Source organism: Calliphora vicina, chromosome 5 (genome assembly GCF_958450345.1).
Source record: "Calliphora vicina chromosome 5, idCalVici1.1, whole genome shotgun sequence".
NCBI lineage: Eukaryota > Metazoa > Arthropoda > Insecta > Diptera > Calliphoridae > Calliphora > Calliphora vicina.
This window is the reverse complement of record NC_088784.1, coordinates 68,397,076-68,423,468: the sequence shown is the minus strand read 5'-3', so window position 1 is coordinate 68,423,468 and position 26,393 is coordinate 68,397,076. Positions and strand designations below refer to the sequence as shown.

General features: G+C 31.8%; 2 protein-coding genes across 2 annotated transcripts in view; one reads left to right on the top strand and one right to left on the bottom strand.

Annotated features, from left to right (window-relative positions):
- The window catches only part of wun2 (wunen-2), a 56,674-nt gene that overhangs the window by 19,570 nt on the left and 10,711 nt on the right, over positions 1–26,393 (bottom strand). Inside the window, exon 2 of the mRNA XM_065512066.1 lies at positions 11,328–11,479. Coding sequence (XP_065368138.1) covers positions 11,328–11,479 — 152 coding nt within the window. The remainder of the gene's footprint in view (positions 1–11,327; positions 11,480–26,393) is intronic.
- LOC135959733 (ficolin-1-like) lies at positions 3,869–4,855 on the top strand. Its single transcript, XM_065510760.1, has 3 exons — positions 3,869–3,928; positions 4,008–4,642; positions 4,713–4,855. The coding sequence occupies exons 1-3, from the start codon at positions 3,869–3,871 to the stop codon at positions 4,849–4,851; spliced, it is 834 nt and encodes a 277-aa protein (XP_065366832.1). The 3' UTR covers positions 4,852–4,855.

The following is a 26,393-nucleotide window of genomic DNA, read 5'->3' as shown; positions in this document are numbered from 1 at the left end:
GATCAAATTTTGTTTTGAGATGAAATTGTAGTATGATACTTGAGTTTTTGACAAATATTAATACGCAGTGTTGCCGTCTATAAATACCTTAAACATGATTCTTGGATGTTCGAACAAATATGTAATTTTACTTTGACATTTGAATTAAAATTGAAAAATAAATACAAAAAAGTGCAAAAATAATAAATTTCGGTTAATCGGTTAATCGACACAAATTAATCGGTTTATTTGTTATTTGAAAATCGCCAATTTTGAATTATTCGAACAGTTAACCGACAAAAATTAATCGGTTAACCGATTAACGGTTAACCGATTGAATACCCTAGTAAACACCAAAGTTTTTTTATGCTTCGAAAATGTCCAATTTTGCTTTGCATCTTTAATTTGAAAAAAAGTGCCACCGAAGCCCGCCGATAGCTCATCAGAGCTTATGGTGAATGTGTTCCATGAGTTTCAACGTACGAGAGATGGATTGTGCGGTTCAGAAGTGATGATTTTGACGCGGAAAACAAGAGCTTGCAAAATCATTTATTCAGTGTGAGTATAATCATCTAAAAGTAATGAAATACCATATGAAATGAAGGCGAGAGACCTTAAATGACGACTTTGCATGACCGAAATGCTATAAAAGAAAATCATTTTTGCACCGAATCGATGAAAAATTAATCCATTACGATAACCCGAAGCATAAGAGATGGTATGTGAAGCCCGGTCAACCAGCCGAATCGATACCAAAGCTAAATATCCCTTACGCTAATGTCCTACCTATTATGAGCTACTGAAATATGGTCAGACCAGATCACAGGGAACCTGTACCGAATGCCAGACATGAAACCGTAATATTCCATCATGACTAGGGTTTTTATCACGGTAATTCTCGGTACAAATTTCTCGGGAATTTTGCCAATTATTCAGTACCGGATTCTCGGGATTTTTAGTCGGGAATCCCGAGTATTAAAAACTATTTGGGGTTTTTCGTATGAAAATTTAAAAAAAGAATTCATTATTTATAGAATTTATTTATCTTCTTCAAATCCTTTAAAAAAAGCATCAAAAATTTATTAAATGATTAAATTTTTCTTCAATTAAAATCTAGTACAAAAAGATTTAAGACAATTTTTTTCAATTTATTTTGTAAATGATTTGATTTAACAAAAATTTAATCATTAAAAGTTTGAATAAATTCTGTTATTAATTGACTTTAAAATTAATTCAGTTTAAACAAAGGCTTTGGAATGAATCTAAAAAATTAAATATTAGGAATGGATTTATGGACGAAAGGCCGAAATTTTTTAATTACGGATTAAGATTTTAGTGAATTAAGCTCAAATTTTATTAATTAATTCGAAGCTCTGATATTTAATAATTATAACACTAAGTTTTTATATGAAATTTGGCTATAATATTCCTAATTTACAGTATCATTATATATTTCGGGAATAGCCGGGTACCCGGGAATGTAGAAAAAAATTTCCCGATTCCCGGAAATCAAAAAAGGTCGGGAAATTAAAAACCCTAATCATGACAACTCTCGACAACATGTTGCAATACCTGTAAAAAGTATTCACAATGAAGTGGTTGAGAAGTTTTGTAAAGCGGGTTATAGTTCAGATCGTGTCCCGTCCGACTACAATTTATTTCGATCGATGCAGAATGCTATCTCTGGGATACGCTTCACTTTGCAACAGAGTCTCAAAATATGTGCTGTTTTTTTGGCTCGGAATCCATGTTGCCAGAAAGATGGGGAAAGGCCATAATTAACTTTGAATAAAGCTAAAAATTATGAAAAATCCTGCCTATCTAAGTTATGCACCCAATAGAAAATTGAGTTACACGCATTTGAAACATAAAATTTGAAAATTTCACCATACCATGTTTCGGACAACGACCCATTACATATAATATCTGATTGACTAAAATATTTCTCTAAAAAAGAAAACATTAAGGATTTGAAGGAAATCGGCAAAAATTATGCCTTACCTTTATTCAGTGGGGGTAGAATCAAAATACTTTGGAAATAAATCTACCATTTCTAACTGGCTAATCCGATTGACAAGAAATTTCACACAGCTATAGCAGAGGCGTTTTCAATTTCAAGTTTTTACTACTGATTCCACAAACGTTTTAGGAGCGTTATTGTGTGGCCTCAAATTAAGGCACCTAAAATATGCAAAATCTATAAACGCTTCACAGTGGTATAAGAAAAAAAATAGAGGGAAATTAATCTGTTTAGTCCGATTTCAATGAAATTTGATGTGCGCAGAGAGGTAGTGTTGTCGAGGTTAAGTTTTGAGCTTGGACCTCATGGACGCACCAGATTAGCGGCCAGGGGTCCACAAATTATGACACCTCGAGTATGTTACATTTTTAATTTCCTATTTCTAAAAAATTACACATAAAGAATCTACTCGTCGTAGCTATCAATTATCTCTTATACCTTAGGAGATATTCTCATTTTAATATTAAATTTTCAACATTTTTACCCATCCTTCTCCAGTTTTTTGATATTAGCGGGTCCAAATATTTCCCGATTTTTTCCGTTTTTATTTTATTGGATTGACAACAATTGTATATCTTAAACAGAAAAAGAATTGTTTATAAATCATGACCGACTTCAAAGTTATATGCATTTAAAAAGGAGATATGATGAAAAAACCAGGACAACCTCTATTTATGGCCTATTTTTGATCTATATCTGGATCAGTCCAGATAGTTACCTAATGATAGATATTTCAAAGTCCTTTGCAACGACGTATATTTAAGCCAAAGTTGCAATGGGTCAAAATAGAGAAAAATATTTTTTAACTCGAATTTTTTTCACCAAAAAATGTTGTTATATCCTACACCATGAGTGGCAAAGTATACGACTATATCCCTTGTCACTCATGTTTGTCATTCCGTTTGTAATTTCTACATTTTTCATTTGTGACCCCACAAAGTATATATGTATGTACATATATTCTGGATCGTTATAGATAGCGGAGTCGATATAGCCATGTCAGTCTATCCGTCTGTATGTTGAAATCAACTTTCCGTAGCCCCCAAATAGCTTGCATACATGATACGGTTGCTATTTAAAATCGACAAAATCGGCCCACAAATGGCTGAGATATTAGGAAAAAAACCGGGCCAACCTCGATTTTTGGCCTATTTTTGATCTATATATGGATTACTAAATCATTAATATAGACAATATGGATATCTAATGATAGATATTTCAATTGCATTGCAACGATTATTATAAGGCTATAGGAAGTTGGACCTATAATGGGTCAAAATCGGGAAAAATATTTTTTAACCCGATTTTTTTTATCAAAAAAAATTTTTTGTCATAAATTCATTTTCCAAAAATAAAAAAAAATTTAAAAAAATTTTGAAAGACAATTTTGAAAATTCGAAAAAAAAAAATTAAAAAAATTTTGTAAGACAATTTTGAAAAAAAAAAAATAATTTTGTTTATCTAAAAACATTTAAAATTTTTATTTTAAAATATAATTTGATGAAGGGTATATAAGATTCGACACAGCCGAATATAGCTCTCTTACTTGTTTAATTATAGTTTAAGTAAGAAATTATTTCCTTGATCTGCTCGCATGTAATCTACCTGTTAACTGACAGCTGAGTTAGTTTTAGTCTATTGAAGGGAAGCTCTATGATTTCATTTCTATATTTCAAAATATACCACTGGGTCATCACAGAATTATGAGTTATGCATATTTTCAAATGATTGTGAAATAAAACAAGTTTAATTTTCCAGGAAAAAGCTTAAAACAATTGACCAACTCTTATCATATTACTGATTTGTTAAAAATGTTTAAATTAGATTAAATGAGTATAATAGAATACAAATTATTTATTCTAATTAATCATGGATTTATATTTGTGGCTGCTAGTCTTCAATGTGCTAATTGTCAAAGGCATTGAAAATGTAAGTACATAATTACAAATTATTCGTTAAATGCAAAAATATTTAAAAAAAAAACTCCTAAAATATTAATTTCTTTCAGCCTTTGGGAGATGATAATGACAATAATACTGAATTGTTAGCACAATTAATGCAATTAATTAATAGCAATCAAAATCTAACATTGCATGTCTTGAATATGAATGAACGTTTAATTAAACTAGAAACGAAAACCTTAAAATATGAAGAAAATATTAATCAATTTAAACAATTCATGAAGGACCAACAAAATGTTACACCGACAGATTTGAGTTGTGTAAATGTAAAAGATAGTGAATGGATTGTCATACAGAGACGTCAGGATGGCAGTGTAGATTTCTATCGCAATTGGAATGAATACAAAGTAGGTTTCGGTAATAAAGATGGGGAATTTTTTATAGGTCTTGAAACGTTGCACCGGCTTACGGATAGTGGAGTAACTTATGAACTATTAGTTGAAATGGAAACATTTGGTGGCAGTAAACATAATGCCAGCTATAGTCATTTTGTTGTGGGCAGTGAATCGGAGAATTATAAGCTTAAAAATTTAGGCAGATTCCGGGGCAATGCTGGAGATAGTTTGAATTATCATTTGCATCAATGGTTTTCAACTAAAGATCGTAGAAATGATCAAAATCCTGTTGGAGATTGTGCCCAGACATTTGAAGGTGGCTGGTGGTATAATGAATGTCATCAGAGGTAATTAATTATATTTTTCTAATTAATGATTTTTTCAATATTTAAAGCCATATCTCTCTTATTTGTATAGTAATCTTAATGGGCGCTATTATCATGTGGAAAATACTCCAACAGCAAATGGCATACACTGGTATAGAATCACCTATTATACTTCGTCTCTGAAATTTGTGGAAATGAAAATTCGTGCAAGATCTTGTCGGCGAAATTAAGAGATATTTTAATAAAGAATTAATAACTAAACAAATGTTTACGAATTGTTATTGGAAAAGCTGGAAATTTTATTAAGATCGAACTCTCCGTTTAGAAATTAAAGATTTATTTACACTTTTTTTAAAAAAACTTCAAGAAAAACTTAGTTAATTTTTTGGCTTTCATCCATAATAACTTAGGAACCAATAGGGATATTTGATAAGTAAACATAAGATCAATAAGATGATCGAATACGTAACGAAATGTATGACAAAATAGGGCAACAGCTAAGTGAAATTTCAGTCTATATAGTTTTAAAAGCGATTTTAAGAATTTCAAACAAAATATGTTGCCCACAATAATTAACATCTCATTTTTCCACTACTTGTTTTATTAGTTTCTATGCCACACATAAAAATCTAAACTATAATAAAAAGCCGCCTTTAATCTCTAAATAAATCTTCGAATATCTTTATTGTAAATAATAAAATTCAATTTGCCGGCATTTCAGTCATTCTTGCTTTTGTTAACTTTAGTTTATTTAAAGAGTTAAAAAGTTTAACAAGTTCTTTAAGATAAAAACAAACATGCATCCAAACCACACAAAAAAAAAATTAAAAAAAAAGAAAATTGTGGCTGTAATTTAGTGTTAAAATGCCTGTAGAGTTACAGATACTTGTGGTAAGTAAATACGTATTCCTACAATAAATTTGCTTATTTACCACGAGTTTGTATCTGTATGTATCTGTGTTTGGATTAAGACAGTGATGTTCATCCCATACAACAATTGTTTAAAAAATTTAAACACATTTGTTACGCTCTTTTAAAGAGAGTAATAAATGTCTCATTTTTTCAGAAATTCAATAAGCATTGTTGTTGGTTGGTTTTTGGATGAAGCATAGCAAACACACGCGTTTCAATTACAAAAAAACAAAGTTAAAAATAAATAAAAAATTAGAGAGTATTTCGGCCGTATAATGTATATTCTTTCATTTCCTTAAAATTTAAATTATATTCATTTAATAAATTGGTTTTATTTGACAAAAATTCTAAATTTAAACTTTCTTCATTTTGTTATTATTTTAAGTGTTTGACATTATGTTTGCTGGGTAGCTCTCTCACCGAATATCTTCATTTTTATTTTTGAACATCACTGGATTAAGATCAAAGCGAGCATAAATAATGCTGCCAACGATGCTCAAATGTTAAATCTTAAAATGCAGATAAACAATATTTAACATTATGATTTCCTATATAATAAAATAGAAATATACAGACATTTGTTGAATTAAGCAGGCAGCCAGAATTTTTAAATTCTAGCAGTGTCTGCTATTTGAATAGTTTAGTTTTTTTTTATTATTTACATTTGTTACTTCAGCAGGCAGTTGTTGCTTCCACTTTTATAATGCAGCCGATCTTGTTATACTTTTGAAGTACTAAACTTGTACTTGCATTCGAAGCACAAACTAAAAATGCCATATTATTTTTAAACTTATTAGAGATGAGCACGTGAATGTAATATCGCATGCTTATTAGTTTATGAGCTGTCATACCCATGAAAATCATTAGCATTAAATTAAGCAAAAGTTATAGGAACTAAATACTAAATTAATATAATATGAGTTCAGATTTTCAATGTTTGTCGTTGAGACAAGAAGTTTTTATATCCCTCAACCATGAGTGTTAAAGTCAGGCGCGGATCCAGAGGGGGTGAAATAGGAATTCACCCTCCCCAAAACCAAAAAGTGTTCATATAAAAAAGTAAAGAAAATATGTAGAACAAATCCGCGCCTGGTTAAGTTTATATATAAAAATGTTATTCCATTTTTGATATGAGGTAACAATATATTTGATATAGTGATAAGAATTTTAGTATTGAAAACAAGTAAGAAGTATGGTTGGTCAAGCCCGATAATACCCTACACTAAGTAAATAAGCAAAATCATATTTCTTTTAAAATTTCAATAATTTATTTTCGTGAATGATTTTCGAAAGAGTGCTATGATGGGAGCTATGACTAATTATGGACCGATCGCCATGCAATTAGATCATGTTATTTATGTATGTCTATATGAAAGTTATTTGTGTTTAATTTTATGTGTATATCAAAATTTTTAAGAGATTTATGATCGTTATAGATATTTTTTAAAGCTATTGTGGGCCTTATATGGGAGATATGACTAATTTTGGACCGATCGCCATGAAATTAGATCATGTTATTTATGTATACCGAAATTTTTAAGAGATTTATGCTCGTTAAAGATATTTTTGGAAGTGTACCTTATATGGGAGCTATGACTAATTATGGACCGATCGCCATAAAATTTGGTTTTGTTGTTTATCAGGTATGTTCTGCAAATCACATTTTATAAAAGTGGTTTGAAATCACATAAATGGTGTTCTGAGCACATAATTTTGTGATTTTAAAACGTTCAACAAAGTCACTAATGTTTTCAAATCACTTGGTTATTTCTGCGGCTATTGAATGGAAAATATTAAAATAAATTAAACAATATGTCCTTTATTAATTTTCTTATAGAATTACTTGTTTTATTAAAAAAACACCTACAATTTAATAAAAATCTAGAGACACCTTTTCTGCTGTAATAAGTTTATTTGCTTTTGTGATTTCTTTTGTGGTTTCAGGTTTGTTTTCAGTTGTCAGCTGTTTATGATTTTCGAAAATACATGGAAGCTTGCCGGACTAAAATTTTTTAATGTTTGTCTAAAATATGTTCAATATCTTTAAATTAATTATAGAATTCGTCATAAAATTTATAATATTTGTTAGATTATATTATAAGTTATCAATATGCGTTAAGTTTTTTGCGCAAATTGGAAAAAAAATGCAATGTACTGTGGCAGCTTTACTGTTTTGTTTTCTTTTTGACATAGTGGTTGAGCTTGCGCCATAGTTTTTGCAAAATTTTTATAAAATGTAGTTCCATTATTTTTAATTCCATTAAAGATATAACAGAAGCTCCAGGCATTTTTTTATTTTCACTTTAATATTTCTACAAAATTATTAGCAAAACAAAACATTTAAAATAAACGAATCAGCTGTTTTCTTGTGCTTTCGAAAATTTAAAATCACACCGAAAAATATAATAACAGTGTGATTTACAGAACAGGCACAAATCACATGTGTGATTTTAAAACGGTATGTGATTTGAAATCACGTGGATTACAGAACATACCTGTATGTCTATATGAATGTTATTTATGTTGAATTTTATGTGTATACCAACATTTTTAGGAGATTTATGCACGTTAAAGTGATTTTCGGAAGCGGGTCTTATATAGAAGCTATGAGTAATTATGGACCGATCATATTAAAATTTGGTGACATGAATTTCATATATATAAAACTTGTTTGGAGCAAAATTTGTGATGATACCTGTATAAATTAAACATTTATGACTGATAAAGTCCAATTTCGGGACGACATTTGTATGGGGGCTATGTGAAATAATGGACCGATTTCTGCCAGTTTCAATAGGCTCCGTTCTTGGGCTGAGCTATTTGTCGAAATATCTTCAAAATTGCGACCTGTACTCTGCGCACAAGGTTTACATGGACGGACATCGTTTAATCGACTATGCAAGAGATTCTAAGTCGATCTGTATACTTTAAGGGTGGTTGTTAGACTAATATTTTTTAGCGTTACAAACATCTGCACAAACGCATAATACCCTCCCCACTATGGTGGTGTAGCAAAGTAGTCCACAATAACGATTTGGCGAGAAGTACAGAATTGTTTATGTTAAAATTGTCAGTTCATTAATTCGAAAATTTCGAATTTTGTACCAACGAATCGTAATATGCGGGAAGTTTTGCTTTACTTCTTTAATTTGAAAAAACGTGCCGCTGAAGCAAAGCGATTGCTCACCAAAGCTTATGGTGAATGTGTTTAATTGGTTTCAACTTGCGAGAGATGGTTTGTGCGGTTCAGAAATGGTAATTTTGACACGGAACACAAAGACCGCCCAGTCCAGCCAATCATGTTTGAAGTCCAAGAATTGGAGGCATTACTCCATGAAGATTGTTGTCAAACTCAACAATTTCTTTCAAAAACATTGAGAGCTACTCAAGCATTAATTTTTATTATAAGCTGCTGAAATCTGACCTGATCATCACAGGGAACCTGTACCGAACCCAACTGATTTGTTTGAAGGGAGCATTGGCCAAAAAACGCCCACAGTATATGCGGCCAGACATGAAACCGTAATATTCCACCATGATTACGCTCGGCCATATATTGCTTAACAAAAATTTAGAAAGAAGTGTTTGGGAAGTTTTGCCACACCCACCTTATTCACCAGACCTTGCCCTGTCCGACTACTATTTATTTCGATCGATGCAGAACGCTCTATCTGAGATACGTTTCACTTCTGAACAGAGTTGGTATCTTCTTGGTATCAAAAGATGAGTATGTAGTTCTTTTGGCTAGGAATCAATATGTTGCCAGAATGATGGAAAAAGGTCATAGCTAACAATGTCCAATACTTTAAATAAATTCACATTGTATAAATGTTTCAAAATAAAGGGCCTCATTTTGTAAAACGTAACGACAAACGTTAAACAAATTTTGTATGGAAAATATTCAAGTTTCAAAGTTTCAGTATTCTTCTTACAAATTGCTTACGTTTCTCAACGCATCGTTTTATAAAATGAGACCAAAAAGCTTTTTGAAAGCGTTCCAAATTATAATCAGGCTGTTAATTTTAGGGCCTAATTTTGTAAAACGAAACGGCAAACGTTAAAATAAAATTGTATGGAAATTATTCAAGTTTTAAACCCTTTTCCCAGTATTCTTATTACAAATTGCTTACGCTTCCAAACGTTACGTTTTATAAAATGAGGCCCCTAATAAAGTCTTTGCAGTGAACAACTCCAATCTGTCAATAATACCGCTTTTGAGTTATTGAAAAGCGCTAAATCTGACGTGGAATGCGCTATATTGACAATGGTGGTCTTAAGTGCCCAAATGATAGTGAAGATGCTTTGTCGTTTCAACTTTAGCAAAAGTCTTTCTAAGGGAGTCGCAGGCTCTGACCTAGTAATAACAGTAATGAGCTTTCTCGAATGGGATCCAAAGAAGTCGCATCCTTTCCATATTAGTCTAAATTTGTCTGTTCTCCTTTTGCGCTCTTTCATTGGCAATGAGATACAGGTTATGTGAAATAAGGTGCTTAACCTTAGTGACAGGCTTGTCAATATCGCAACTAAACTCATTCAAATGTCGGGTGGTGTCGGCATTCGCAAGTCGTCAGCACTATAATTTCCATCAATGCTCCCATATCTAGGACCCCATATAAGTCTAACCGATTAAGGCCTCGCTATCTCGTCCAGAGATGTGATCGTTTGTTATCAGTAAATATGTTTGTATGTGGATATCTATGATCGAAACACATTGATACTGATTATATTCCGTGGCTACTTGAATTGCACTACCGTAATCCGGTAGTTTGGGGGGCAGTCTTAAGTAGAATACAGTTTGATATCAAACTTACATTAGGGTTCATGGTCAGGGGATTGCTCAGAGGAATTTTTTATGTTGAATATTTTCCAAACACTAGCATGTTAAAATTAAATTTATAGCCTTTATTTGATACATACATCAGCAGCATTGCCGCTTTGGTCCAATTGGATAATTTAGTAGTCACTTTCGTCACAAGTTCTATGGAATCGTTACAAAGCCAGTTATCTAACCAAAGATATTTCCTTGAAATTGTCAATATCGGAACTAGTTCTACAGAAACGATATGTAACTACCACGCCTTCTTAAGAATGGGTCTCGAACTAGTTATTCAATTATGGTTTCTAAGGAATTATGACTAGGAATTAATTCGTAATGAATTTTCTAATTTAATATTAACACATTTGATTTTTAAAATTGAAAAGAGTTACTACAATATTTAAAATTTGGTAGGTTTTGGTAGTTTTTAATGTACATGTTTAAAAGAACCAAGCACAGATTTCATTTTGTTTTGCCACACACTGTAAGTCATGCGCTCCTCACTATGCCATTGAACTATTAACAAAGACAATTTGTTTAATTAAGAAAACAAATTTTATTCGTTTAAACAACCATTAAAAACATAAACAATTAAATGATTTAAAAAAAAACTATTTTCTTAATTTTTTGTTTTGATTTTTTTTTAGCTTTTGCCGACTGTTTGTTGTGAGTAAATATGAATTGTAAAGAAGCAACAACTACAACATGTACAAACTTTGACAGCTATGACATCGTTACTATAATAACAACAACAACAACGATAATAATAATAATAATATGTAATTGTAAATAACAGCAGCCGTTAAATAAACAATTCTCATCTTTACTTTCAATTCTTGATTCGAAATAAAGTTTCAAATTCTTTAGTCTGGCAAAACAAATTAAAATGGCATTCAAACGTTTATTACTACTGCATTAAATTAAATTGATATAGTATTTAGAAATTAAAAAAAAAAAAAAAATGTTGTTTCTACTCACCATCGCAATTGGCATTAAAAAACACATCAAATACAGCATCCAACTGGCCACGGTAGATTCGTGGTAGGGATGCATTAGCGAGTCATCGTTACAGAAGAAGCCACGTTTATACGATTCACCCCATAAATTGAAACTTAATATGGGTAGACCAACTGCAAATATTGAAAAAACAAAATTAACAAATTTTATATTTTTTAAAATTATAAATAAATAAAGTATTAGATGTACATAAGTGTGTGGGTATTTACAAGATTTGTTTACAAAATAAAAGATTATTTTTATAAATTTGTGGCTTCCATGCTTATTTATGAGAATACCCTACAAATATAAACGTATGTTGTATTTAAGTTATTTAATAAGAAAAAATTTCGTTTTCCTCAGTACCGAAAATAAAACAATATCCAATACTATTTTTTGCGTATTAGTCAAGGATTTACTTTTTAATTACATACTTAAGATTTGATATATATACCGGGATAGTGGGATTTTTTTAGATTTATATTTTGTATTTGAACTCCAAAATATTCCGTAATGTTGATGATAGCTTTAAGAAAGTCCCTAGCACCAATTTCATGGGAAATTCCTGAATTTACGGCCTACTTTACTATCACCTGCTAAGATGGCAAACCATTAAAAACTTTTAATTAAATTCTCATGCCTCTTTTCCTCAATAGTTTCATACTTAAAGACAAACAATTTGTCATTACTCGAAACACATTCAATTTAAGATTCGTTTCATAAAAACAAAAAAATAATAAAAATCTTGATCACTTTTAATAGCTGTCAAATACTCGTGCAAAACCAATAAATGACAACAGTAGCAGTTCAAATGACAGCAGTCATTTAAAATATAACTGACACATGCATACTAAGTTAAGGAAAATTGGGCAATGCTTTTACTTAGGGGTGTCCAGAAATAAAGTTTAATTTTAAGATACCAGAGACCGAAATCAAATGATAGTAGTGACGAAGAAAGCTTTGAGCCAATCATTAACGAAGGTGTCGAATGTGAGATTGAGCCACAATGAGATTAACCTTCGCTTTACCAAAGGTTTTTTATGTACGTGGTTTACCAATACCCACCCGGGTGATACTGCACTTCTATACATATATCCGATGAACAAAATTTTAAAAAATCGAAAAAACCTTAAAAAAGTTTAAAATGTTTTTATTAAATATTATAGAACTCTAAAATTTGTTCATTGAGTCTACATTTTATTTAAATCAAAACAAAATAAAAAAAATTATTAAGCTAACAAAAACCGAGTGGTCACCCGGGTGGATATTGGTAAAGCGAAGGTTAATAAAGCAATATCCCGCCTAAAGAACAACAAAGTTACTGATGCCGATGGTTTGGCAGTAGAACTATTTGACTAGAAGAACGCATATCCGATGACAGGAACCTAAGCGTGTTGTGTCCTTCACATAAGAAAGAAGACAAACCCGTATGCGCCAACTATACAGATATACGTCTCCTTCCTATTGCGTACAAAATTCTATTGAGCGTACTATGTGAACTATTCAAAACTAAAGATAAAGGATCCTACCAATGTGTCTTTAGACCTGGTAAATCGAGAACCGATATTTACATTACGGCAGATCCTGGAGAAGACACAAGAAAAACAAATCGACACTTATCACCTGTTCGTCGACTACAAAACTGCTTTTAACAGCAGAGGCATTTAAAGTCATGTTTTAGTTTGCTATACCTGCAAAGCTAATACTGCTACAAGATCATCGTTTAGGGCACTGCTACACGTTCAATATATATTGTGATATTTGGATCGCGATCCATTGAAATGGATCACGCAAAATGAGGTTATTCTGTGATTTGGATCGCGATCCATCAATACCGTATGCTACACGTTCAATAAATATCGCGATACTGGATCGCGGTCAATATATATTGAACGTGTAGCAGTGCCCTTAAAATTGGAAAAGACCTCTCCTCTATTCAACATTTTGTTGGTAAAAATCCTGCTTGATGCAGCAGTTAATAGAGCAGGCATAATTTACAACAAAAAGCATATGCTACTCGCTTATGCCGATGATATTGATATCATGGAACGGTCTGTGCGAGAAGTAACTGCAACATACAGCGAAAGTGGGTCTGGTAGTAATTGAAGTTAATGGTATCAACGAACAAGGAAGCAACAAGACTGGATCAATATGTGAACGTTGTTAGTAGGCAACTTTATATACCTCGGTACCACCACAAACCTAACATCAGTTTGGAGATAAAAATAAGAACTATTCTCGCTAATAGATGCTATTTCGGGCTAAGCAAGCAGTTTAGAAACAATACCTTCTCTCGACGAACAAAAATTACACTATAGAACGCTTACATTGCCCGCTCTACTGTATGGTGCTGAAGCGTGGGTAGCAAGTAGATGAAGCTGTTCTTGGGGTGTTTGAGAGAAATATTCTCCGCAAAATATATGGACCTATCTGCCGCGACAGAGATTATCGCCATCGAATGAATCACGAGCTATATGTGCTGCACGAGGATATCAACATAGTTAAGCGCATCAAGGTGTAATGGTTTCGCTGGCTAGGGCATGTCATACGTATGGATAAGAATGCTCCCATGAGAAAATCATTCGAATTCGATCGCGAAGGTTGATATAGAAGGGGAAGATCCAAACTGCGGTGGAAGGATCAAGCTAAAGAAGATCTCGCAAAACTTGGCTATCTTTAAAACTGCATATTTATTAGTGGTCAATTAGCTAAGGATACGTACATGTTAAAATAACTAGGTATGTAAGGTCAAAACCGTGTAAATAATCTACAGATCGAATATTTTAAAAAATAATTTTGCATATAATATTTTGGAAACAAATTAATAAGAGTTAATTACACCGTTTTATACCCACCATCACCCGCTGATTCGCAGCGCAAAAGGGCGAGATCATCGTGTGTCAAAGTAATGAGTCGTGTAAAATCTCTATACGAGCAGAGCCTTCGAGCCAAAGTTCTTACTGCTCCATTCATTAAAACAATAAAGGACAATGCTAGTTCATCAATTCCTACTCTTTTAAGGGTTGGCCAATCATTCACTGACCCGATTGATAAATCTAACCTTTTGGCTGAATTATTTGCAAATAATTTGAACTTACCGGAAAGCAATCAAGCACTGCCCGAACTCGAAAGAGCGGATCTCAACATAAACATGTCTCAAAAAGACAAAACACATTTTTCAAGTGCCGAAGAAAGCATTCAAGTGCCTTGGTTTTCTAAAACGGTGTAGAAAATACGTCACTCCATCTGACCTTCTTACTATTTACATCACTTATATCTGACCCAAAATGAAATACATATGTGGGACGGTGTTTCGAAGTATATTTTGGAGTTACTCGATCGCGTATATAAGATTCCGAAGGTGCTTTTCGGTGGCAGTAGGTTTTCCAGCTCTATTGACTCACTGGAACATCATCCGAATGTGGGTTGTGTTTCACTGTTCTACCGATACTACAATGGTATGTGCTCTGCAGAAATTAGGGAACTTGCTCTCAAAACCCCCATCACATGTTCTTCAATTTACGGCTCATCAATTCGTTGCCGACTGGACAGTGGGTCGACACACATTACAGTTAAAATTCGTTCTTTAGCCGTACTATCCGTATGCGGAATAATCTTCCTTCTGGAGTCTTTGCTATCACTTTCAATATAAGAAAATTCAAATCAAATGTCCACAAACATTACTCTCTCTTTCCTCCCTTCCATAACCTATTTTCCTAGTTCCATTGGACCCTGAGTGCTGGTCCAAGAAAAAAAAGAAAATTGATTTTGTTTGCAAATATTTATCGCAGACCCACATTACTATATATGTATATTCTAGGTTCTCATAAGATTCTAAGACGATTTAGCTACATCCGTCTGTCGGACGACAGCTTTACTAGATATGAATACATACAGTGGTTGACAAAACAATGGAAACTTTTCCAAATATTCCATATGTAGCCCAAAATTTAAATTTTTTTTAAACAACATTTTTTTTTTTTGTATTTTATTTGTATAGTTTTATTTATATAAATTAACTGAAAAACAAACAACATAATTAATTATATTCTGAAAAAAGGGAACAAAATTAAAAATATTCACTATTTCGCTACTGACAAAACAATGGAAACTTTTAAACTTCTGCAAGAAAGAAGTGTAAAACGAAAATAATATTTAAAAGAACGATGTAAAAAGCATCCTGTTTACAATTATTTTATTTTTAAATTCTGGTAATTTTTCACAATTTCTTTTTCTAAGTTTTTCGCACAATTTTTTTTTTCAAAGTTAACTAAAATTGCTAAAGTTAAGATTTGTGAAGACTTAAAAAATAAAATAATTAACGATTTTAAAGCTGGTTTAAAACAAAAAAGTATCTGTGACAAATATTCAATAATTATAAAGAAATTTCGTGAGACCGGTTGTGTAAAAACTCAACAACTCCTAGACAAGATAATTTAATAGCGAGAGAGTTCAAGAAATTCCCAAAAATAACTCCTCGAGAGATTGTTAATAGCTTCAAATTAGAAATAAGTACCCGAACAGTTAGTTGCAGTGCAAATGAGGCTGGTCTTGGTTGCTATCGTCCTGTGAAAAAACCACTCATTTCTAAAAAGAACCGTTCTGCTCGTCTACAATTTGCCAGGGATCATTTAAACTGGTCGATACAGAAATGGAATACTGTCCTCTTTTCCGACGAATCCAAATACAATTTAAGAGGCAGTGATGGGAGAACATTTGTAAGACGACCAAAGGGAAAACGATTAGATCCAAAGTACACAAATAAGACTGTAAAGTTTGGCGTGGCAATATTATGGTATGGGGAGGTTTTTTAGTCAATGTTATGGTCCCAATTCATATTATAAAAGATACCATGACAGGTATACGATACAGAACCATATTAAACGATGTTATGTATCAATACGCTGAGGAAAATATGCCCCTAGTTTGGAGATTCCAACACGACAACGACCCGAAACACACCTCTAGGGTTGTAACCGAGTGGTTACAATCCAACGAGGTAGTGTTTTGAAGTGGCCTGCCCAATCGCCAGATCTCAATCCCATAGAAAATCTATGGGAAATTGTAGATCGTAAAATAAGGACCCAAAATTGCACCAGGAAGGAAGATTTATCGGGGGCGGTTATAAGGGAATGGCAAAATATTTCAAAGGAGACCATTAGTCTTTAATTGGTTCAATGCATCCTCGATGTGTAGCAGTTATAAAAAAATAAGGGATACCCAACAAAATATTGAGTTATTGCAAAGTTTAGACCATATTTGTTAAAATAATAAACTAAACTAATGAAATATTTGAAAAGTTTCCATTGTTTTGTCAACCACTGTAAACATTGAATACATTTGACAAATTTGTTCACTTTTTAGAAATCGAAAATAGTGAGTTTTCCAAAATTAGAAAAAATAGAAATATCAAAATGGTCATATGTATGCCAAATTTGAACGAAGTCTGGAGACCCCTGATTTTTTAGAAATATTTCATGGAATGAATGATATGTTTTGGAAACTGTTTCCATTGCATTGTCGCCAACAGTATGTGTATAATAGCTGGTTTCATTAACAGATGTGAAAATGTGTAATTGATTAATCTCACTTCCCTAATAGTGATTATAAAGTTTTCGGCTGGAAACTGATTAAATGTCTGCATAATAAAATGACACAAGTGTGACAGAGCTATCGAGGACTAAAAGTTTGATTGAGAATATGTCATGAAGTAAATACATATTATATAACACATGTATGAAGTTTTCAGCTAGGATATTAATGGAATGAAAAAAGTAAAAAATTGGAACTTTGTACTAGAAAATTTTAAGACAAACGTGCATTTGATAGTAGGGTGCCAGTATAACAATCATTCTCATTTTAATATTTAATTCTTTAAAATTTTATTATTTTTTGTTTGGTTTCTATTTGATACGATCACATTAAATTACATTGTGCCTAATCATTAAATAGCAGTCGTAAGTAAGTATTCGAATGTATTATATATTGGGGGACTATGGGGTATTAAGCAGGTGTTCGTTCACATATGGCAATTAAATATTTTCAGTATCAATAACACACAACCACCATCATGGTAAGTAAAGGTGTACAAATGTTTGTAAGAGTATCCATGTATTACCTAACAAATTGTATTAAATCCATTTGTACTTGTTTAATTATTTACACATATAGACAGGCAGACAGACAGACCGATAGACAGACCGACAGCCACATATAAAAAGTCGTTTCTTTATGAATTGCAATTTTGAAATTTAAATTTTTTGCACAAAAAAAAAACGGATGCCAAGAAGTTAAAATAATGTTAAGACATTTGAGTAAGACCATTGTCTAGTTATACCCTTCACCATGAGTAGCAAGGCTATATAAGTTTGTAATTTCTACATTTTTCATTTGCGACCCCACAAAGTATATATATTCTGGATCGTTATAGATAGCGGAGTCGATATAGCCATGTCCGTCTGTGTATTGAAATAAACATCAATATCTCGAGAAAATCGGTCCACAAATGGCTGAGATATAAGGAAAAAACCAGGACAACCTCGATTTTTGACCTATTTTTGACCCATATATGGATTACTAAATCATTAATATAGACAATATGGATATCTAATGATAGATATTTCAAAGACCTGTGCAACGACGTATATAAGACCATAGTAAGTTGGACCTACAATTGGTCCTAATCGGAAAAAATATTTTTTAACCCGAATTTTTTTTTTCACCAAAAATTTTTTTTTCAATAAATATTAAAAAATTTTAAAATTTAAAAAAACAATTTTGAAAAAGCAATTGGAAAAAAATTTAAATTTTGTTTACCCAAAAATATTTAAAATTATTATTTTAAAATATAATTTGGAGAAGGGTATATAAGATTCGGTACAGCCGAATATAGCTCTCTTACTTGTTTATTGTTTAAATGATTGGAAACTTGAATAAAATAATTTTAAATACTTGTTGCAAACGAATTGTTTAAATATCTTTTGGTTTTTTGCATAATTACTCTCACTAACAGCAAATATAAGATGGTATTTGATTTGAAGATTTTTGTAATGTTTGGAATGTTGTAAGTGGTTAGATTAAATTAAGCTTGATTAATCATGCCCATAAATATTATGATATGCATATATGTATGTAATCTTTTATTATCACTTATAGGTGTTTGGGGAATCATAACTGTCAAATTACCCGTCCAATTAACATCACCTGCTAGAGGTGTTGCAATAATGATTTATGGTTAATTGTGTTCCAGGAAATATGTTCATAATATCTGCTATCTGTCAATAAATTAAAAGTTGAACCAAAATTTCATTCAAAATTTGAATTTTCCGCTATTTGTATAGTAAAGTATTGGCAATCAAAAACAAGTAAATGAAATATGAATATTGTGTCAACGAAACGGTGTCACTTGCCATACATCCCGTGAAACAATTCAAATATGTACTGCATGAGACATTTCTTGTCTAGTTGATCAGAACTGTCCTCTAGATCGTGCGATTTATTACCATTGGTTTGCTTTTTATAGGACTATTTGAATTAAAGGGTCTATGTCAACAAGGGCGCAATCAACTAATTTCAGACACTTTTCTTAATAAGGTTAATGAACAATTTCGAACAGCAAGCGTCACATGCTGGAAGTTTTGCTTTACTTCTTTAATTTGAAAAAAAGCCCACCGATTGCTCATCAAAGCTTATGATGAATGTTTTCCATCGGTTTCAACGTGCGAGAGATGCTTTGTGCTGTTCAGAAGTGGTGATTTTGAAACGAAAGACAAATATAGCCCAGTATAGTCCAGTTGTAAAACTCCACAAGAGCTTGCAAAATCATTGGGATCTACTCAATTTCAAAATGTTTGCAAGCAGCAGAATTCATTCAAAGCAGGGAAGTTGGGTACGATACGAATTGAAGCTGAGAGACCTTGAAAGACGTTTTTGAATGTCCGAAGTACTGCTTGAATGCTTTAAAAGAAAATCATTTTTGCACCGAATCATTAATTGCGATGAAAAATGGATTCATTACGATAACTCGAAGCTTAAGAGATCGTATGTGAAGCTCGGCCAACCAACCGAATCGACACCAAAGCCAAATATCCATGGCGCTAAGGTAATTTTCTGTATTAATTGGGAGCAAAAGGGTCTAATCTATTATGAGCTGCTGAAATCTGGCCAGACCATCTCACAGGGAACCTGTACGGAACGCAACATATTCGTTTGAAGGGAACATTGGCCGAAAGACGCCCAGAATATGCGGCCATTTTTGAAGTTTTTCATCACCGGCCTTATAGTCCAGACCTTGCCCCGTCCGAATACTATTTGTTTAGATCGATGCAGAAAGCTCTCTCTCTCTGGGATAAGCTTCACTTTGGAACAGAGTATCCGATATTGGCTTGATTCGTTCTTGGCCTCAAAAGCTGGTCAGTTCTTTTGGCTCGAAAGCCATATGTTGCCAAAAAGATGGATAAAGGTCATACTATCAATGGCCAATACTATGAAGCTTTGCACGTTGTCATGGAACCGAGAGGTGAAATTGTCAAATACACTGCTGCATAGACCCAGTTTAATTTGAGTTATGGCCTGAGTTATATTGCCTTTGGGAGTATCAGTCGACTGCGGCTAATTGGCATAGACCTGCGCCATCAGAAAATCCCTTCAATGGCACCATCGTGGTGGTCAATTTATGTTCATACCATTCATCCAAAAACTCACCTCGTATCTAAATATTAAAATGATAAAGATGACATTTGTAGTATCGACATTCTGATCAAACGTATAACTAGCCATGGTGATTTCATAACACACAGAAAAAACTATTTCTTAAACCGTTTCAATTCAAATATACATATGTATATCACATATTGAACTGGTTTCAATTAATTTATAATTGAATCAAGTATTCATGTGCTCAAAAACAAAATTTTCTGATATTTTCTAATGAATTTTGAGTTTTGAATTTGATAATTTTGACAATTGAATACACAATTTTGAATTTTAAATACAAAAATTATTGAATAGATAATTTTCGTAATTGAAAATACATTTTTTTATTTTTTGTGTTTCAATTACGAAAATTATCTATTCAATATTTTATGTATTTTTCTGTGCAGTGACTGAATAATAAACAATAAATTGACAAACCCCTCCAACACAACAACTTATGATTTTAACAACTGAGTTAGGTCTATGACAACAGAGTTTCCGAAAAAAATACTCAAAAATCACACATACGAGTGTTGTTTCAGTTTTCACATATCTTTTCTAACTAATACATTCTCAATAATAAGGTTTTCGACAATTGAGTTAGGTCTTTGACAGGAAAGTGTATATGTCTATATGCTTTCAACATCGACCGCAACTCATTTGAAATCCCTTTATTATACCCTTCAACATCGTTTGTCTAAGTTTGTCATTCCGTTTATAATTTCCACAATATAATTTCCGACCCTATAAAGTATATATATTCTGGATCCTTATAGATAGCGCAGTCGATTAAGCCATGTCCGTCTGTCTATTGATTTCAATTTTCTGAAGACCCCAGATATCTTCGGGATCCAAATCTTCAATAATTCTGTCAGACATGCTTTCGAGAAGATTAATATTTAAAATCAGCAAAATCGGTCCACAAATGGCTGAGATTTTAGGAAAAAACTAAGACAACTTCGATTTTTTACCTATTTTTGACCTATTTCTGGATTACTATACTAAGACATTTTAATATAGACAATATAGATATCTAATGATAGATATTTCATAGTAAGTTGGACCTACAATGGATCGGAAACAAAATTTTGTAACCCAATTTTTTTTTCACAAAAAAAAAATAAATTGAAAAAACAAAAGAAAAATGTTTAAATTAAAAAAAAAAAAATTTAAAATAATTCGAAATTTTTTTTTCCAAAAAATTAAAAAAAAAATTTTTGTTTACCTAAAAATATTTAAAATTTTTATTTTGAAGTAAAATTTGGTGAAGGGTATATAAGATTCGGTACAGCCGAATATAGCTATATTACTTGTTTCTACACATAGATTGGAAACTCTCCTGTCAAAAACCTAACTCAGTTGTGGAAAACCTAAGTGGTGAGCATGTATTAGTATAAAAAAAACTATGGAAAAACAAAATAACACTCGTATGTGTAATTATTTTGAGTAATTCTTTTGTTTGAGTATGTTTCTAGTTTCTCTTAATGTCTACTACCATAGAGAATAGACATAGAGCGGAAACTCTCCTGTCAAAGACCTAACTTAATTGTCAGAAACCTAAGTGGTGAGAATGTATTAGTAGAAAAAACTATGTGAAAACAAAAACAACACTCGTATGTGTGATTATTTTGAGTAATTTTTTTGTTTGAGTTTTTTTCTAGTTTCCGCTCTATGTTTCTCTATGTCTACTACTATCATTAAAAACAATTTCAAACTATTTTTTCTTTTATTGTGGCCTGTATCTAGGAATAATTGTCTCTTAACATCTATAGATACTTAAAACAATTAAATTCGGTAGTAAAAGCTATAAAAAAAATAAAATCTAAAAATTGCATACATCAAATCCTAATTAAAAATGTTAATTAACTTCATTTCCCATGCAACAGAAATCATAAAAATCAAAGAAATGTTAAAATTATATATAAGTATCTGCAAAGATTCCTTGTTATACAGTCAAAGATACATTGTATGGGAAAATTCAATTAAATTTTACAACTTGATTAAGCAAACTACGAGTATCTAAGTTAGCATTCAATTAGTTAGTTAAATACATAAGTATTTATTTCATTAGATTCATTGATTATCAAATTGAATGGCGATGTAATCAAATCCCTCATGTTCATAAAAAAATACATATAAACAAGTGTAAAAATTCAACTATAACCAATTGGCCATAAAAATTTAAAAGATACATTTCGATTTTCTTTTCTTTTAAGATAATTTTTATGTTATGCTAAAAATAGAAGATTGTAAATTATCTATTTTATGAAGTACAAAAATATTCACACAAATTTTAGTATTTAGCAAATATGAAAATTAATTGGGTGTGTGCCTCCTGGGGGGTTCCACAGCAGCATTGCAAGGGGGCCACGGAAAAATTAGCACCAATTTGTGTATAACATAATTAAATGTTATCAAATTAAGGAAACATGTTAACAAAACATTTATTTTATCTCTAAATGCAATTTTCTTTAAAGTAAAAGCTGTAAATCATCATTTTCAGCGTAGTGGGGTGCTTTTCGTTTTACACTAGTGTAATGTAAATCTTTTAGTTACACTTAAAAATATACTTTCTGCATATATGTAGTTAAATTGTCATTAAATTTGATATGTTTAGTAGAGCTTAAATTACGCAATAATGACAATAATATTAAAAGTTGAATTGAAAATCAAAATACTGGGTCAAACTAGAACAGCATGACTTGCTAAAAGAGAGAGGAATTTCAAGATTTGTGATTGAATATCATGTTTAGTGTTGTTATTACTTAATTGGAGATTAGACAACCGCTGTTTAGAAAACGCTCAAATATCAATAGTGGGCTAGGTAAGTTTTTCTAATATCACTTTGATACAAAAGTGAACGAAAAAAATATGCAGGGGTTCTCATGTAGCAATTCTGGTTTACTGGAGTCCATAGAATACGTATATAGTTTTAGTTTTTGTCGATTCTTAAAGTTACATCTTCAGAACGTCATAAATATTTGACTTTGCAACTAATTTTCAAATTGTTTCTTTTGTTTGAAAGAGTTGGGTTTTATCTTTTAGACAGAGAAAGATTTCTAAAAATCGGTTGGATCATGGCTACACTCTCCCAAATTTTATAGCAGACACAACAACAAAATACATTGATTTTCATGTATTTTGTTATTGCATAGCTTAGGTTTTTGACAGCAGACTTTGGTTTTTTGTCTCTCAGTAACCCTTCAATGTACATTTTATTCTATGGTCAGATCGTAGAGAAACATAGAGCGGAAACTAGAAAAAAACTCAAACAAAAAAATTACTCAAAATAATCACACATAGGAGTGTTATTTTTGTTTTCACATAGTTTTGTCTACTAATACATTCCCACCACATAGGTTTCTGACAACTGAGTTAGATCTTTGACAGGAGAGTTTCCGCTCTATGCCTATTCTCTATGGTAAGGATGATCTTCAACTAAAAAGCTATTAGTATGTTGTTTTTTACTAAAATAAGAATAAAATATTATACGGCCTCAAGATCTACTTAGAGCGTGAAGAAAATAAAAAATAGTTTAAAAATTATCATGTTTGGAAACTTAAATGACCGTAACTCAGCCACTTTCCAACAGATTTTCAAAAAGTATCTTCATGTAAGTATAAAGTACAGTACGAGTGCAGTGTCTTCCAAGCAGAGTACTTCGCGATCTGGAAAGCCGAAGAATTGATAAAAGATTCGACTGAGTGGTCTGAAGTGACTATTTATGTGGACAGTCTGGCGGCACCTAAGGCTTTGAAATGTCACTTAATACACGGTGATACACGGTCACTGCTCAATTGGGACCTTCATAGGTAAATGGGATAATAGCACACAGGATTAGTGTAGAGTGTTTGGAGATGTAGAGGACATAGAGCACATTATGTGCAACTGCCCCAAAGCTCAAGAGCCATAAATTTAAATGGCTAGGTAACAGATTTTTAGATGAACTTGGGATTTGTTGCTGGCTGTAAATTGATTAACATTTTAGGTTTTATCAGAGGAATAGGTTGGCTATTTAAAGGATGTTCTACAGGACCAATCGTAAAATTAATGTTTATATATAGATTCTAAGCTACAGTTCTGGCAGGTCGATGTGACTGTCAATTCTGACGTTTTGTACTTATACCAAATCACTACGACAAGTTACACTATTGAGCAATTATTCCTAAAACTGAAACTTTATTATCAGTTTTCATTAGAGCTAAATTACCATTTTTATCGACCAGGCACATTTTTAGATAAATAGCTATGTTAAGAAGCAACATTGTCCTATATGAGACGACGCCAACTAATACGAGGTTCACTCGATGACAATGCATTCACAAAAAGTTATTATTTGCTACTTTTCATCCGCCCACGTCATCATTGGTCCGTCGGTAATGACAATTAAATTCGGAGCAAGTTATTTTGCTCTAAATTTAATGCATAACCGAGGGGGACTTTTGAACAATACTTGGACTTTTCAACTAAAACATAATTATAATACCTAACACAAAGCTGGTTTTATAAGCCGCAAATGACCAATATAACTGTGTTCATTGATCAAATTCAATCATCATGATTGGAACTTCGGATCCCAAAGGATCCAGGAAAAGTTGTATAAATTCACTTATTTGACCCCTCTACACTTTTTCTTGTGGTGTTTTCTGGCCAAGCCAATAAGCGGCAGTTGACCGATGCTTCAAAAAAAAAACAATCGGCCCATAAATCGCTAGGATATGAACAAAACTCAGATCTAACTCGACTTTATAATATATATTAATTCCTGTTGTTCGTATAAGGAGTATAGGGCCATAGTTTTGGATATATCTTGAATAATTTCTGTATTTAGAAAATATTTATATCAAATGACTAGGGTTTTTATCCCGGGAATTCCCGGTAAACATTTCCCGGGAATTTTGCCAATTTTTCACTACCCGATTCCCGGGATTTTTAGTCGGGAATCCCGGGAATTAAAAACTGATGAAAATACATAGAAAACAAGTTATAACTCTATTTTTTCACCAAAAAACAGGGAAAAGTTTTTTACAGTTTTTTGCTTATTCTCGGCAATAATATACCGCTTATTATTATTCATGGCTATTCCTGTTCTCACTTTCACCATACACCGTATTTTTGGAAGCATAATTACAACAATATTATGTGGTGAAAATGAGAACTGGAAGAGCCATGATTATTTATTTTGGGTTTTTCTTAGGAAAATTTAAAAAGTGAAAAAATTGAAAAACCAAAAATTTTTGTTTACCTAAAAATATTTAAAATTTTTATTTTGAAGTAGAATTTGTCGAAGGGTATATAAGATTCGGTACAGCCGAATATAGCTCTCTTACTTGTTTCTACATTTGAAAATTTAAAAAGTGAATTCATTATTTATAGAATTTATTTCTTTATGATTTATGATTTGATTTAATCATTAAAAGTTTGAATAAATTCTGTTATTAATTAACTTTAAAATTAATTCAGTTTAAACAAAGGCTTTGGAATGAATCTAAAAAATTAAATATTAGGAATGGATTTATGGAATGAAAGGCTGATATTCTTTAATTAAGATTTTAGTGAATTAAGCTCAAATTTTATTAATTCATTCGAAGCTCTGATATTTAATAAATATAACACTAAGTTTTTATATGAAATTTGGCTATAATATTCCTAATTTACAGTACCATTATATATTTCGGGAATAGCCGGGTACCCAGCAATGTAGAAAAAAATTTCCCGATTCCCGGGAATCAAAAAAGAATATAGTAGGCCCATTCCATTTCTGGTATAATTGGAATAACATGTATACGAAAGTTGTAGAGGAGGCCATAGACTTCCAGGATACTAAATTTGTAACCACTCCTTTTGAAACAAATTTGATCACCTACGATATGGTCCAATGACATTGAGATAAAGATAAAATCTGCTTACACTACTAATCCTTGAGGGAAGAGATGCGACACTGAGCTGGTACCATGTTTCTATGTCTATCGACTTTGAGTTTGGATTTTGCAGTCTTCAAGATTACAAGATTTTGTTCTTCACTAAATGATGGTTATAGATCTCTAATATGTTTTTAAATGCTCCTTATCTTTAGCAAACCAGAACCCAAAAGCCCCTACAACACCTCTCCGTTTTACAGGGTTGTCTAACAAAAAGCAAGGTAAATTGTATCCATACCTATGTACACATTCCTCACTTAATAATCATATACGATAAATTGTTTTGATTGTTTTGTTTATAGAATATTTAGAATAGAAACAACAAAAAAAAACCATACCAAAATGAAATAAATAAACCTCGTTTTGTTTTCATTGTATGAATATTTTTGCGCATTTTCATTGTTTGTTTATTTAATCAAAAGTGTTCTCCAGC